Source organism: Sebastes umbrosus, chromosome 16 (genome assembly GCF_015220745.1).
Source record: "Sebastes umbrosus isolate fSebUmb1 chromosome 16, fSebUmb1.pri, whole genome shotgun sequence".
In the NCBI taxonomy this organism is placed as follows: Eukaryota; Metazoa; Chordata; class Actinopteri; order Perciformes; family Sebastidae; genus Sebastes; species Sebastes umbrosus.
In genome coordinates, this window is record NC_051284.1 from 2,706,597 (window position 1) to 2,723,235 (window position 16,639).

At 41.4% G+C, this 16,639-nt stretch overlaps 1 protein-coding gene across 2 annotated transcripts; it reads right to left on the reverse strand.

Annotated features, from left to right (window-relative positions):
• Window positions 1-8,889: 8,889 nt before the first annotated feature.
• si:dkey-87k14.1 (leucine-rich repeat transmembrane protein FLRT2) lies at window positions 8,890-16,262 on the reverse strand. 2 transcript variants are annotated; one of them, XR_005210549.1, is made up of 3 exons: window positions 15,679-16,262; window positions 9,545-12,987; window positions 8,890-8,900 (listed from the first exon to the last, which is right to left on the reverse strand). XR_005210549.1 is itself a non-coding variant. In XM_037796453.1 (2 exons), exon 2 carries the CDS (start codon window positions 12,535-12,537, stop codon window positions 10,522-10,524), a length of 2,016 nt encoding a protein of 671 aa, XP_037652381.1. In that variant the 5' UTR covers window positions 12,538-12,987; window positions 15,679-16,262; the 3' UTR covers window positions 9,506-10,521. The 2 variants fall into 2 exon arrangements, 1 of the variants encoding a protein (XP_037652381.1); XM_037796453.1 differs by lacking the exon at window positions 8,890-8,900 and having other exon boundaries at window positions 9,506-12,987.
• Between the last annotated feature and the right edge of the window lie 377 nt (window positions 16,263-16,639).

Sequence of the window (16,639 nt, forward strand, 5' to 3'; positions counted from 1 at the left end):
CTACCAAAGCAGTGGGGAGAGGCAGTCTATCTCAGGTGAAGTGTCATTAACGCTGGTAGCCATTCTTCATAATCCAGTGGAGCTCCAGAGATCAATACTTTTGTGTGTGTGGAGTAGATTTGTGTGTGTATGTGTGTGTGTGTGTGTGTGTGAGGAGGGAGTGGAGGCTGTTAGTGGCTCTCTAATGCAATTTAATGCAAGCTGACCACAGTAATGACCAGGAGAAATGGAAGCCAAACGTTCCTGAGATCAGAGGGCTGTTTTATCCATCCACTATGAATTAAAGAGGAAAAGACACTTGATTTCAGTCCACCACTGCTGTTGGTTTTAAAACCATTTACAACATTATACAGGCTGAATCCCTTCCTCTGGGAAAGTACATCGGTTTGTTTAATGTGGTATTTTCTTGTCGTAGGTATAGTGCTTCAAAATCAACTGTGAAACACTCAATAATTACCTTTAGTAGAGCCGACCAACCACTGTGCATTATTTCAAACATCTCTCTGTAAAATAAGCAGTTAGGAAGGTGTTTTATTCCCTTCTGTTCTTCATGTGGCTTAAGGCTGGCCCTCACTAAAAGATTTTTCAGATCTTAACAGATGTGTAAAATGTGAGAGATCCCACACATAACGACATGTTCTGTTAAATTTAACAGTGGTGTTCCTGTAGTGTGAGAGCAACGATACGGCCAAAACAGCCACCACACACTAACAGATCCATTCATGAAGAGTCCTGACTCAAAAAACGGAAATCTCGCAAAATCTCTCCCGATCAAACGTGACTTTGGTGTAAACAAAAATGGCGGAAGAATTAGCGATGTTAGTTTTTGCACTACTCTGTTCTGAAAATTCACGAAGAATGGATGGATTAAAGTGACTGTTTGTAACTTCTTATACTCTTATAAATCATTGCGGGTCGGTGTACCATGCGCGCTCGCGTGTGGATACGCTGTTCCAACACAAACTACACGGAAGCACCAAAACCGCAAAGTCATATCTAGTGAAGCCCGTCTGTTAAACAGTGTTAACTAATCCTGCTCCAGCCCTCCCAACCGTGGTCAGAAGACACAGAGGAGACCGTAGCTTTGGTCTCCGGGGCCGGAGTCTCTGCTGTACTCTGCTCCTCTGCCTGCCTTCACTCACACACCGCGCTCGTTCTCACTCGCTCTTTCACTCCACCTCTCATGTGCATGCGCGCACACTCCACACTGCAGAAGAGTTAGTAGCTCTGAGAATATCTAGTGAATGTACAGTGGACGTTTGTGCAGAAATAACTGCTGCAGCTCCTCCAGACTAACAGAGGTTTCCCATGTCGTATATAATATTGATTCATATTTGATCAGCGCTGCCTAGTTTGACCGTCTGATCGGAGTTTGTGAGTGATTGACAGCTGCTAAGAAACGGCAAGGCTCCAGATCAGCTCTGATTGGTTGTTTTCCTCCGGTCTGTGAAATCTTGCAGTTGCCATTAGGAGCACCGGAGGACAACAGAGGACACAGAGGAACATGATTTTTTTCAGATGACCTGTCTCATGTACTACTGTCTGGATATAGTGACCGTTTTATAAAAATAACTTTTTTTTAATCGTATTTGCTCCATTTCTACCCACTGCTGCTTTAACGTTAGAATCACTATGTAGAACTTGAACCAATGTCTTAAGGATCAATATTTTATTTTAAATGATTTATTCAGAATTAAATGCATCATGTAGTGTCATGGTGTACAGTATATTATGTATTTTAAATGCAAGGATTATAACACCTTTCTTGTTAAAGGGGACCTCTTGTGTGTTTATAAATAGAAGTAATTACCAAATAAAAAAAATACATTTTGACATTTGAATTTGTGTTAACTGCATATGGCACAATATGATTTTATTGATTTCTTTTAAATCAAGTGACTCAGTAAAGCCTCAATGTCCTCCCCCAGTGCATTTGTTTGTTTCTGCTGCAGCTTGTGGTTCTGCAGAACCAGACTGGAACGCCAGCCGACCAAACAGCACAAGCCACAGCAGGACGAACACACCTGGCTGCTTGGGACCATTTCACTACAACTGTAATTTGCACAGATGGATAGTAAATCTTTTCAGCTGTCTTCATTCTACTGATCGCATTACCTTTCTCAGTCTTCACTGCATAACAACAGCCGTCATGTGATGGATCGATCCGACCCAGTTGAAATATCTGATATAACTCTTCTGAGGGGGCTGGGCCGAGGGTGTCAGAACGCAGTAAAATATGATTGTTTTAACCAGATCCAAAAACATCACATCATGACTGCTGGTACAGCTACAATCGACGATGGCAGCTGTTTTAAATGAAGCCTTAAGCCCGGGACACACCAGGAACGTCAGGAGCGCGTGGTGGCTGCGTTACCTGTTGTTTTTTATTTTGGTGTCCGTGTTAACAGGTTAGAGCAGCCACACTGCCCACGGGAGACACGCGTCAGGTGATCTATTGACTGTATATTGACAATATACCAGCAACATTACTACAGTTTTGATGTCTATCTGTAGAATATGTTACGGAGATGAAAAAAAAGTAAAGACTTATTTTTAAATCAACACTTCTTGCTTTCATTTCAAAATAAAAGCCCTCAAGCTTTTTTTCTAAGAACATAATTCCTTCATTTGTTAACACAAGGCTTTTATTCTGAAATATGAGCAGTCAGTGCTGTGGAACAGGCAGTGACTTGGCGAGCTCCATGAATTGATAAAGTATGGGGTTTAAATCAACACTTCCTGCTTTCATTTCAAAATAAAAGTCCTCAAGCTTTTTTTCTGTGGACAGAATTCCTTCATTTGTTAACACGAGGCTTTTATTCTGTAATATGTGCCAGACAGTGTTCTAGAACATGCAGTGACATGGAGAGCTCCATGAATGAATATAGTACGGAGTATTAATTCTGGATTATTACTATTATTTACAAATCACCACACGTTTCATTAACTTTTTCGGTCTAAAATAAATATAAATGACATCTATAATGAAATTAAATGGCCATTAAAAGGCAAACTCTATGAAGAAAGAAAGGGATGACAGCAGCAGACACGCAGCAGACACGCAGCTGGTGTGAACGCCCAACGCGTGAATCACGCAGCCACCACACGCTCCTGACGTTCCTGGTGTGTCCAAGGCTTTAGTTCTGTTGGGCTGTCAGCAGAGTGGCACATTTAACACCAGCCAGAAGGCAGCTGCTGTTAAACTTTATCTACATCATGGCGTCATGTTTTCAGGTTGTCCGTCCATCTGTCTGTCTGTCTAGCCGACCGTCCGTCAGGGGAATGGCGTGGCTGTTGACAATATTTTCTGATTTATGGAGTGATTCAAAGAGATATCCAAAATCCTTTCAGTAAAAACCTTTAACTCTAGCATGCCAACAAAATGAAACAAGAATTTTGAACCTGGCTTTATCCAATGTTCACATGTATGTTCTGGAAATGTATAAAAAATTTGCACAAATCTGATAATTTCTCACTTGCATATTTACAAAAAATAAATTCAGAAAACTTTTAATACAAAAAAATAATTGTCTTAATGTAAGTAATCAACTGGGGAAGTTTCATGGTGATATTTATTAGTTAAAGTCGACGACGTTTAAAGAAGATGATTGAAATGTGATGTGATCATCAGGTGAATTAAAAAAAGAAATAATCAATCAGCGTTAATCAATAATCAAAGATTTAAATAAACGTACTTTACCAAAACTAAGTGAGAGTGGGAACTGGTGCTGGTTATTGCAAACATACAATGCATGCTTGGGAGTATGGGTACCTTGAGTGTACAGTATATAGTTATCATAGTATTGGAACTAAGGCTGTCAATCAATTAAAATATTGAATTGCGATTAATCACATGATTGTCCGTAGTTAATCGCGATTAACTGCAAATTAATCCATTTTTTTTATCTGTTCAAAATCCATATATATACTGTGTATATATATACAGTATATATATATATATGTATTTAATCACGGTTGTCTTCATTATCTGTTCAAAATGCACCTTAAAGGGAGTTTTGTCAAGTATTTAATACTCTTATTAACATGGGAGTTGAAAAATATGCATGCTTAATGAAAAAAGTCAAAATTAATGAAATAACGCGATTCAATTGAAATCCGTTATAACGCCACTAATTTCTTTAACACATTAACGCAACTTGTGATTTTTAAGTTGTAGTGGGCTCAGTTTTAAAGCTAGAGTGAAGCTACCATGTCACACTAGCTTGTCGCAAAGGACGTTAAATAGCGCTTCAAACGTGTGGTAAATTTTGGAGGAAAAACTGGCATTGCCATTTCCAAAGGGGTACCTTGACCTGATAACATCCATATCCACTTCAGTAGCACTTACATACACCAAACTTTCCAATTTGATTTCTAAATTTATATTCAAGTTTTTACCGAGTAGGATAAAGAGGGTTTGTTCATATATTATATCGTAGTCTGAATTATACAACATTGTATTCCTAAAAACATTGCAAAAATGTATTTCTTTTATGGCTGTTGACAGTATTTTCTGATTTATGGAGTGATCAAAATTCCCTCTGTAAAAATCTTTGACTCTAATATTTCAACAAAATGAAATTAATTTTGAACCTGGCTTTATCCAATGTTCACATTTATGTTCTGGAGATGTATGCAAATTAGCACAAATCTGATGATTCCTCACTTGTATATTTAAAGGTCCCATATATTTTCATCATACTGTCGGCCTGAATATACCTGTATTCACCCTCTGTCTGAAACGCTCCGTTTTAGTGCATTTTGATGGAATTTCGACAGAATTGCGACGGAATTGCAACAGAATTGCGTTGCTAGGCAACAGCTTGGGTCCATGTTTACTACCTTTCAGCTGATGACATTCACATACACTGCAACCAGGAATAAACTGGGACACATTTAGAATATTTACATTTAAATATGTGTAAAGGGTCTAAATATTGTATATTTGTGACATCACGAATGGGCAGAAATCCTGACAGCTTGTTTCAAATGCAGAGTTTCTGAATACGGGCTATGTGTATTTCCCTGTGAATTGAGTGTGTCGATACTTTCACAGTATTTACATTATTATAATAAAAAAAAACATGAAAATCTCACTTTTTTATAATATGGGACCTTTAAACAAAAACAATTCAGAAAACCTGTAATACAAAAAATAATTGCCTTAATGTAAATAATCAACTGGGGAAGTTTTATGGTGATATCTATTAGTTCAAGTTTTTACCCTATTCACCTCTAGTGTCTCCTCTTAACATGGTGTGTGCAATGTTCTCATTACTGTTAGGCAGTATTGGCCAAAACTACAAAAATAAGACCCAAGTTGTAATAATCCGGAATGATCCCAAGATTTATCTGGCTGACTATCTACATCATTTTGCAGCCAGCTCTGCTTCTTTTGTCCCCGCCTCTGTGTGCGTATCTACTAAGACATATTAGAAAGATCTAATGTCTGCTTCGCTGGCAAAAAAAATATGGATCTGTGGCCATCAGAAAGATTAAATACTGTCCAACACAGTTTATACAGAATAAAGAAGAAGTCAGAGTAATAAGATCCGTATGTCCCTGAGGCACTTCAACCGAGGAAGTACAGTATCCGCTCTCACAACTGATTCATCATTTATACTCTTCCTGTACTTTTAAAAGATACATTTTCAACTCTAATTAGAGAGGATAAAAAGAACGAGGGTTCCTTTTACATCAGAAAAATGTGGAATCAAGCGCTTTTAAGTCCTCTGAAGTTACTGCCGCTCACGATCTTCAATTGCAATGCACAGCAACGCAAATCAAACCAAACTTTATATAATAAATCTGGCTGATATTTCAAGAAGAATATAAGAGCTGGACTGTATGATCAAGTTTCGTTCATTATAATTATTTAAAGGTCCCATATCATGCTCATTTTCAGTTTCATACTTGTATTTCAGATTTCTACTGGAACATGTTTACATGCTGTAATGTGCAAAAAACACATTATTTTTCTCATTCCGTCTGTCTGAATATACCTGTATTCACCCTCTAACGGCTTGTTTCAAACGCACAGATTCTGAATACGGGCTGTGTGTATTTCTCCGTATATTGAGCGTTTTGATAGTTTAACATTATTTATAAAGCACTTAAACCTGCTTTATAATATAAAAGACATGAAAATCTCAATTTTTACAATATGGGACCTTTAAGGGTACAAATTTATTTAACGCATTAATGCCACTTGTGATTTTGAAGTTGTAGCGGGCTCAGTTTAAAAGCTAGAGATTTGAGCATATTTTTTATGCTTTTTGCAGTACCTGTGAGGGTTTCTGGACAATATTTGTCATTGTTTTGTGTTGTTAATTGATTACCAATAATTAATATATACATACATTTGCATAAAGCAGCATATTTGTCCACTCCCATGTTGATAAAAGTATTAAATACTTGACAAATCTCTCTTTAAGGTACATTTAGAACAGATAATGAAGACAATCATGATTAAATACATATATATGCAGTATATATATATATATATATATATATATATATATGGATACTATGGATCGTGCTACTAAGAAGATTATTAGAATATTATTACTACTGCATATGATTTATTGAAATGTCTTTCTATTTATTTATTTACTTATTCATCCACATATTTAGTCCCTGTCTACCAATAGTCATTTTGTTTGTTTCTATTGTTACTTCCAACACAAATGCCTCAAATACCTTTATGCCCAAACTGAATCCACACAGCTGCTTTCTTTACAACGATTATTCACCACACATCTTCCTCCCCGTGCACATTTTCAGTTAATCTCTCTATTTCAGCATTCCATATGTGGTTAGCCTGTATCCACCCCTACCTTCTTATCTGTATGCTATTCCTGTATCTTTGTTGTTGAAAAATAAAAAATAAAAAAAAGAAATTCCACATAAACTTGCAAAAAGATTACAAAAAAAAGAAAAATGTCCAAAAGAAAGCTATGGATGGATACCACTCGTGGTATTGGCTGATATGTTATTATTAGGTTGGTTGGTTTATAAAGCATAGTGAAAAACAGGGCAGAACCTACAGGGTTCTTACAGGTTCTGGTTGTGGGAAGCTACAGTTTAAAGGTCATCAAGTTCCTGTCGTGGAAAAGGTCCATTTGACAGCTTTAGAGAGTAAAAACGTAATGGTTCTAAGACTGATCGAAGCTGTGATTAACAACACTTCACAGGTCATTAAAGGGGACATATCATGCTCATTTTCAGGTTCATACTTGTTCTTTGGGTTTCTAACGTATTTACATGTTTTAAAGGTCCAGTGTATAGGATCTGGCAGTATCTAGCAGGGAGGTGAGGAGATTGCAACCAACTGAAGCCTCTCCCTTGTGCCAAGTGTGTTGGAGAGCTACGATGGCCGACGTGAATGTTCCTCTCTAGAGCCATCTGGAGCAGAGCCAGTGTGTAGAGTGTGTGTGTACGTGGGAAGTGAGTGGTGAAGCAAGAGGGAGAGAGCGACTATGACAACAGCGAGTAACGTTAATGTTGGTGGAGCAACATGGTGGCCTCCATGAAGAGGACCCGCTCCATATGTAGATATAAATGTCTCCTACTAAGGTAACAAAAACACAATTCTTATTTTCAGGTGATTATACACTAATGAAAACATACTTATTAATATTATAATCCATTTCTGCCAATAGAGCCCCCTAATTGTTACTTGCCCTTTTAAGCAGCAGTGGGTAGAAATGGAGCAAATATGATTAAAATAAGTTATTTTTATAAAACGCTCACTATATCCTGACAGTAGTGCATGAGACAGATAATAAGCCTTGCCGTTTCTTAGCAGCTGTCAATCACTCGCTAACTCCGACCAAACGGTCAAACTAGGCAGCGCTGATCAAATATGAATCACTTTTCTGTTACTGTAATGCCTATTTCTCTCCTCAAATGTTTTCAGAAACATCTTGTAGTGTACTGTTTAGCTGTAAAATGAGAAAGTTTGGGACCCGGCAGCCATGTTGAGATCAGTTGAGGAAATACCAAGCATTGTCCACCAGCCAGAACACAGCCTATAGGAACGCTCAAAGTCTTGGCCAAAGTCTCCCGTCAGGGGCTTGATTTTCTAAAGCCTGAAAACAGATCCATGAAGAGGAGCAGAAGTCTAGTTTTCTCTCAGAACACTTTAATTACAATTTGCTGAAAGGTTATTATGGAATTTTTGCCCACTGATGCCAAAAACATTCTGCCTACTGAAGCTTTAATGTTAAAAAAACACAACTTTTTTCTCATCCCATCTGTCTGAATATACCTGTATTCACCCACTGTCTGAAATGTTCCGTTTTAGCGCCTGTGACATAAGAAGGGGAGCTAAATCTGAACGGCTCGTTGAAACACATGTTTTCTGATCTAGACAGCCCACAAAAAAACTAACCGGGTCGTCTTATTTCACAGTTTGTGTGTTGGCAGGCTTTCCAGATACCCAGATGTATGTGCACAAGCACTGAAAAAGTGAGTTTGTCATACATCCCCTTTAAATACTCCTTTAATTCCTCATTCAGGAACAAAATAACCTAACATGCCACACATTCAGACTATTGTTTGACTGCTTCGGTGCATGCTCACGGCTGCAGTGAGGCTGCTTTAATATGGGTTTGTATTAAAGGTCACATATTGTAAAAAGTGAGATTTTCATGGCTTTTATATTATAAAGCAGGTCTAAGTGCTTTATAAATACTGTGAAAGTATCGAAGCGCTCAATATACAGAAAAATACACACAGCCCGTTTGAAACAAGCCGTTAGGATTTCTGTCTATTAATGATGTCACAAATATACAATATTTAGACCATTACACGGTATTAAACGTAAACATTCTAAATGTTTGACCTTTAAAGGTCCCATATCGTGCTCATTTTCAGGTTCATACTTGTATTTTGTGTTTCTACTAGAACATGTTTACATGCTGTAATGTAAAAAAAGAAAATGATTTTCCTGATACTGTCTGCCTGAATATACCTGTATTCACCCTCTGTCAGAAACGCTCCGTTTTAGGGCATTTCAACGGAATTGCGTTGCTAGGCAACAGCTTGGGTCCATGTGTACTTCCTGTCAGCTGATGTTATTTACATACACTGCAACAGGAAATAAACTGGGACACATTTAGAATGTTTATGTTTAAAATGGTAATGGTCTAAATATTGCATATTTGTGACATCACAAATTGACAGAAATCCTGACGGCTTGTTTCAAACGCACAGATTCTGAATACGGGCTGTGTGTATTTCTCCGTATATTGACCGTTTTGATAGTTTAACAGTATTTATATATCACTTAAACCTGCTTTATAATATAAAAGACGTGAAAATCTCACTTTTTACAATATGGGACCTTTAAGTAGACTTTAAGTGCAATCTTTTTGTGACTTTTGAGCTCGTACCAGTCATCCTCAAAGGACCCTTCCCTCTCCAAACAGCTACTATCGCTGAACTCTCCCACATGCTTTTAACCGTCCGTGATCATTCTGGGACACATCATAAGATTCATAAATTCACTTTTTGGAGATATGTTTTTAATTAAATGTGTAACGAGGTAAATAAATAATCAAGAGCAAGAGATTTCCTCGACAACAATTCAATTGAATGTATATACAGTACACCTTTTGTGCAACAAAAAAAAACATGGATTCAAAAGACATTGTAAGCTGATAACTTCAAGGCACATATATATACTGTTTTACCATAACATTATTTCTGCTGAACAAAAGGAAAAGAGTCAGTTCTTAATGGGTTAAACATACAGTAGATGGCAGATGTGCTTTTTTTCTTCTTCTTCTTCTGCTCACTCTGTGACACCCCCCCATCAAACACAGCTAGCACTAATAACATGACCCCATAACGGTGATAATGTATTAATCTTGAGAAGCAGGTGAAAGCGCTGCGGCTCGCCACTTTCTGTGAATGTTTAATGAGTGTGACCTTTACATTTCCTTTTGAAGCAGAGAAAAAAAATCCCATTTGCATAAAAAATATGTCCTCTTCCTAGAGCAGGAATCCAATAATTTGCATCTCTATTATTGACTGTAGTGGCAATTAAACAAATGTGCCGTGTTACTGTGATGACTTGATTAAAAACAGTCGGAGGGAAAGTGTGGTTGACTGTATGGTTTTCCAGAAAAACTACGCCCTCTAGTGGTGAGTGTGGCTGATTTGTGCCTGTCTCTTTTCTCCTTCTCCCATACAGCTGCTCTCAGTACTGGTATGATGTACTGTGGCTAGATTCTGTCATGGTTACAGTATACAATGACTTCAAAATCATTCACTATTACTGAAAAATCAAAATGAAACCCAGCCTTAACACTTGGAAATAAATGAATCCTGATTGTACATGTCTGTGTGCACAGAACCCAATAACTTATAAATCCAATGCTGTTGTATAAAAAATACCGTCCAGTTGGTTGTATAAATTACATTTCTTGAAAGACACAGGGGTTTCAAATAATATTAACACTGTACAGTGTCCAGTAAAGTGTGGATAGTTGTCAGTAAAAATGCTCTCCGAAACCATCATGTGCCACAAAAGTCTGCGTCCTGAACATTGTTCTTGCAGTAAACTGTGCTGTTGTTCTCCAGGGGGCAGTCTCGGAAGCCGATGCCCCCGTTAGGGGTGTAAATAGGCTGGATGTGGAAGTCTCCCTTGAGGAGCTGTTCGTTGTTAAGCGAGACTATCTGGAAGCTGGTCTCAGTCATTTCCAGGATGGAATTATCTTTCTTGGTGCCCGCCTCGCAGTAGTCGCCGTCTTTTCTCCGACCCCGGTTGTATTTCCACTTGGTGGAGGACTTGGAGCGGCTCTTCTTGTGCATGTGCCAGCAGAAGACGCTGAGGAGTGCCACCAGCACCACGACCACAGCCCCGCCTATCAGCCCGGCCAGCAAGAAAGGAGAGCTGGGTTCCTGCTGCGTGGCCTGCTCGGGCCCCGACAGCCTTTTGTTGTTGTTGTCGGGGCCGAAAGAGGCCGCCGTGGTCATGGCCTCGGTGCACACCGTGTCGTCTTTGGGCCGGTAATTATTGAACGCATCCAAGGGAATGACGCAGATCCGATAGGTGGACTTTGGCTCGAGGTTAGCCAGTCGGATCCCCCGGTGATCCCCACCCACTATCCTCTCCCTGACGGTGTCCCCTGTCAGACTGGGGCCCATCCTGGCCCAGGTCACCTTGTAGGCCGTGACCGGAAAGGCGGCCACCCAGCTGACGTGGATAGCCGAGCCGTTCAGTATGGCGAACGTGACCTGCAAAGTCTCCCTCCTAGGGTCCAGAGGTTGCTTAGTTCTCAACCCCCCCTCTCTGGTTGAATAGAGGGTGGGTAATGTGGGGAAGGGACGCCTGGAGGAGGACGAAACGTACCGAGTGACCAGGGTGGTGTCTGAGGAAGATGACAGGGATGGGACCAGAGCAGTGTCAGCCGGTGAAGTGGACAGGGGCGCCCTCGCCGTGCTGTGCGGGCACTGGACCAGCTCGGCACTCAGCTCCCTGATCACCATGCCCCGGAACTTCTCGGGTTTATGGCACATGAAGCCGCGCACGTTGAGCGAGGCCGGCAGAGATTTGAGCCACGACACCACCCATTTGATGCTGCAGTCGCACAGCCAAAGGTTGTTCCGAACAGTGAGCTGTCGGAGACTGACGAGGTCGTCGAAGACCCCCTCCGTCAAAGACTGCAGCTGGTTGCTAGAAATATCCAGCCTCTCCAGCTTGTGCAACCCTGCAAACGCCCTGGCAGGGATCCCGTTCATCTGATTTTCCTGAAAGTTTAATTTGACAAGCACCTCCCCCGGGAGGAACGGGGGAGGGTATGTGAGGGAGTTGCGGGCCAGGGACAGCTCCCTAAGGGTGACCAGGTCCTGAAAGGTCCCCGGTGCGATCCCTTCATCTGTCAACAGGTTCCCGTCCAACAGGAGGCGCTGCAGGCGGGTCACATTCCTAAATGCTTCCTCTGCGATAACGGCGATCCGGTTCTCGTCCAAGCGCAACTCTTTCAGATCGTCTGGAAGACCGATAGGCACACTGCTCATGTGGTTTTTGGTGAGAAAGAGCATCTTCAGGCTCACCGCCTCGCGGAAGGCCCCTTCCTCCACCCCTACGGTAGAAATGGAGTTATCATCCAAATGCAGCTCCTCCAGCCAGAGAAGCTGAGCCAGAGCTGCTCTGGAGATGGTCTGAATGTTGTTCTCCTGCAGATGGAGAACTCTTACATTTTTGGGCAGGTTAATGGGGAACTCATCCAGCTGGTTGCCATAGAGAAACACAGTTTCCACGGAAGCCACGTGATGGAGCTCCACGGGGAAACCGGCGTTATTGATTTGGTTGTTGTGGAGGTAGAGGGTCTTATAACCCTCACCGATTCCCAGAGGCACTGAGGTCAGGCTCCGCTCGTTGCAGTAAACAAAGGTGCGGTCGCAGCGGCACTCCTCGGGACAGTTGGAGGCCCGGGAGAACTGGAGGTGAAGGCCCAACAGTATAGGTATCCACGGCCTTATAAAGGAGGCCCAGTCCTTATTCCATAAACGCCACTGTATCTCCATTTCAAAGGGATCAGAAAAAATACACCAAATCAGAGAAAAAAATTATAAGAAGTTAGGATTCGAAAAATCCAATTGGATTTTGGCTGTTTGCTCAATAACACCACCATGTCCGGCCTGGCGCTGAAGAGGGTCTTGAGTAATCCCTTGGTAATTAGTTGTCCTAAGCTTCCAAACACAAGAACAATGGTCTCATTAAGCAATATGATTCCTTCACCAGCCGCTGTCCATAATTGAGCTGGGAGACATTAGTAAAGTTCATCACATTTTCACCCTCTCTTCTCTTTCACCAGCGGGTAGAGCTCGCTTCACGACGCCAACAGAGCCATGTAGAACACACTGGAGGGTTATCATTGGACGTCCTCTTCCTCGCTTCTTTCCTTTCACATCACACACTGCCGGTTCCACGACGATAACGCCTCTCTCTCTGACTTGACATTTGGTTCCAGAAACCTGTTGCGAAATAAGAATAATGGGAAAGTCAGTCCCTTTTTTTTTTTTCCTCCTCAAAATGCAAGCAAAGGATTTATTTTCCCTTTCTATCCCACATACGCAACGCATTGTAAATTGGGAGAGCAGAGCAGTGTGCATACAAATGACTTGTTACATATTCCTCAGACACACAGCTAGTGGAAAAAGGATATCTGAAAAGATACTGAAGGGAAAAGGTGTGTGGGGAAATGGTGGAAAAAAATACATTTAAAAAAGTCTATGTGCAGATTAGTAACGTGAGCCCTAATCTAAAATGAAATCACACTCTAAGCGGCGTCAAACTTTTTTTTTTATTCCCCAGTTGATAACCATGAACGTGAATAAAGAGCATTTTAAAAAAAACAACCAATTCAAAGGATCAAAACGTGGCAGTCGAAAACACTACGTGAGCAATGAGGTGTGAGGTGAGCTAGTGAAGGAGACAACTGGCTCGCTGATGAGCACCACGAATCTATTCCAGTCCAGCCCTGGAGGGTAGCACCCTTCCCCACAGCACAAGGGAAGCCTCATCCTTAGGGTGAACTGTCATGCTATTACATAGGCGTTATCAGTCAATACAAACCTCATAGATGTAGGTCATTAGGGACCTACTACACCAACTAGTAGGTTTTATCATCTATTCACATGGTAGATCACCGAAAGAAGGTATAAAAGAACACTACAGCAACCTCTAGCCACCGTAGTAATTATGACAGGAGCAGAAGTGGAAGTCAGGCGCTGTAGTACAGACAGTGTGACACTCCATAAGGGGTGGAGGTCGGGGACGATGGATGGGACATAAAACACAGGGTTTTCACCCAGGAGACTGAAGATTGCATCCTGTGTGAAACCAAATATGTGTAATTGTCTGTGTTCGTAGTTATTTTAACCCAAAACATGATGTTCTTCCCTAAACCTAAATGGTTTGTTTTGCCTAAACTTAAATAAGTTGTGGTTGTATTGCCTAAACCTAAATAAGTTGTTTTATTGCTTAAAGGTGTTGTTGTATATTGCCTAAACCTGTTTTCTTTTTGCCTAAACCTAAAGAAGTTGAAGTTTTGTTGCCTAAAGAAGTTGTAGTTTAATTGCCTATACATGTTTTTTTGGCCTAAACCTAAAGAGGATGTTTTATTGCCTTAGCCCGACTGTTTATTTTTGCCTAAACCTAAAAAAGTTGTAGTTTTTTGCCTAAAGAAATTGTAGTTTTATTGCCGAAACCTGTTTTTTCTTTTTTACCTAAACCTAAACAAGTTGTAGTTTTATTGCCTAAACCTAAAGAAGTTGTAGTTCTATTGCCTAAACCTAAAGAAGTTGTAGTTTTATTGCCTTAACATGTTTTTTTTTGCCTAAACCTAAAGAAGTTGTAGTTCTATTGCCTAAACCTAAAGAAGTTGTAGTATTATTGCCTTAACATGTTTTTTTTTTGCCTAAACCTAAAGAAGTTGTAGTTTTGTTGCCTATACCTAAAGAAAAGCCTTTTTTTTTGTGTTCAAAATGTGACGTTTCATTGAATTTTACAACATGTTAGAACGTGTTGCTTTTAAGTTTCACTTTTACAATGTAGTAGGCATAGTAGGCCCTTATTGACCCACATCTATGGTGCTTATAGCGACTGATAACACCTATTTAATGGCCTGATAACAGTCGCACTGGGTGCGAAGTTAAAGAGGGGGTGTCAAAATGATGCGGCAGATACAGTATTACGACAAGACTTGCTACAAAGCCAAATACCTGCTCTTAATTATTGCTAAATTACTTTTTGCATTCCTCTCTTCCCTGTGTGCTGGAGGAGAGGAGGAGTGCTGGATGGTGATGAACGCAGCCTGTCAGCAGAGATAAGATGAGACAAATTTCTTGCACAGGGACAAAACTAAGATCAATGTGGGCCTCTCGCAGCGAGGAAAAGGTGCTGCCGTACGCACAAGGTCACAGGAGAGATTTCCAACAGCTTCGTTTGTTAGTTGGCTCACAAACAAAAGCCTCATTATTTAGGTGAGTTGAAGAAAAAAACATATTAATAAAGCTGTGCACTCAACTGCTGCACATTATGAGTTTACAATCCAATATCTGGAGTCCCCCGCAAAGGAAGTGATGATAATGTATTATTAGTGGTTGTTAGCTGGGTGGTAGTGATGATTAATAAAAATGGCACCATGCAGGCAGCAGCAGCAGCCAATTGACAGATTGCATTGATTTGTGGCCAAGGCAGTTCAACAGTTATGTAATGTTCCTTGGGGGGGGCAAACAAGGCATCAAAACCGATTCCAATGATGGTGACCCGACCTCACCGCAGGTTTATCAGCAGGGTCTTTGGCATCAATCATGTGCTCTTGCAAAAGAAGTAGTCAATATTAAAGAAGACAGCTTGTTGTTGTTGAGCAGCACTGCCCCAGTTTAGGAGAATAAACTGGTTTGCTTGAGAAAGAGCAGTCCATATCAAGTACAATCCATGAGCACATTTTGTTGCTTTTTTTTGTTGCTTTGAAACCTTAAGAAAATGTATGGGGGGATGGGATTGATGAAATAAAGTGTAGCCTTTAATGGAGTAAATTGAGTTATTTTCTGTTTATTTCTTACTGTTTATTCTAATATGTGAACACGGGAATAAAACTGAAATTCTACTTTGACATATCTAATAAAGAGCAGGCCACACTGCTATATCTGATCTCTTACCTTCAGGACAGCAGAAAGTCTCGCTGCTGCTGCTCATCCAGCGGGGCAGCTCAGTCTGTCTCCGCCGCAGACCGCTGCTCTCACACCGGACACAAAGTCCGCATTGTGCCCGCTGCGTCCGCTCCCAGCTGCCGGCGCGGCTCCGGACTGGTCTGACTCGGGTTTCTGGTGGTGGTGGTGGAGAGATGGGGCATTATGCTGAACGGACAAGGTCCTGGCCGAAGCAGCCAGGAAAAGAGGACGGAAGTTGAGGTGGTCACCAGCGGTCTGCTCCGCATCTTCACCCCCCCACCCCGACTCCCTCAAACACACTCCCGACAGACTCCTGGCGGCCGGCCGCGCTGCTCCGGAGCTGCTGGCCGCTGAACTTCCTCCACTGCCCCTCAGAGGAGGAGGAGGAGGAGGAGAGGAGAGATAGAGGCTCCCAGCCTGACCCCCGCCGCTCCGCCGAAACCAGCCCGGAATATCAACTCCATAGTCTGGCCAAAGTGTTCCAGAGACTGCTGGTCCCTGCTGGAGCTCCGAGACCCACTCTCACTCTCACTCTCTCTCTCTCTCTCTCTCTCTCTCTCTATCACACACACACTCTCTCTCTGTGTATCTCTCCTTCTCGCTCTCTCTCCTTCTCTCTCTGTGTGTCTCTCTCTCTCTCTCCCTCTCTCTCTCACTCTTTCTCTCTCTCCCTCCATCTCTCTCTCGCTCTCTCTCTCTCTCTCTCTCTCTCTCTCTCTCTCTCTCTCTCTCTCTCTCTCTCTCTCTCTCTCTCTCTCTCTCTCCTTCCTCACAGCCTCCTCCTCCTCTCTCTCATGTCGTAGAGGTGTGTGTGTGTTAATAGGTGTGTGTGATTTTTCCACACTTTTTTCACCAATTAAAAAAATGTCTTGAACTAAACCCATAATTACATAATCAGGCTACACTCAGACATATTGTCACTTTGCACACATACAGGCTTAAAACTAAC

What these genes read in the sequence shown, in the direction of transcription:
- si:dkey-87k14.1 (XM_037796453.1), bottom strand. Translation starts at nt 12,537, where the DNA reads ATGGAGATACAGTGGCGTTTATGGAATAAGGACTGGGCCTCCTTTATA.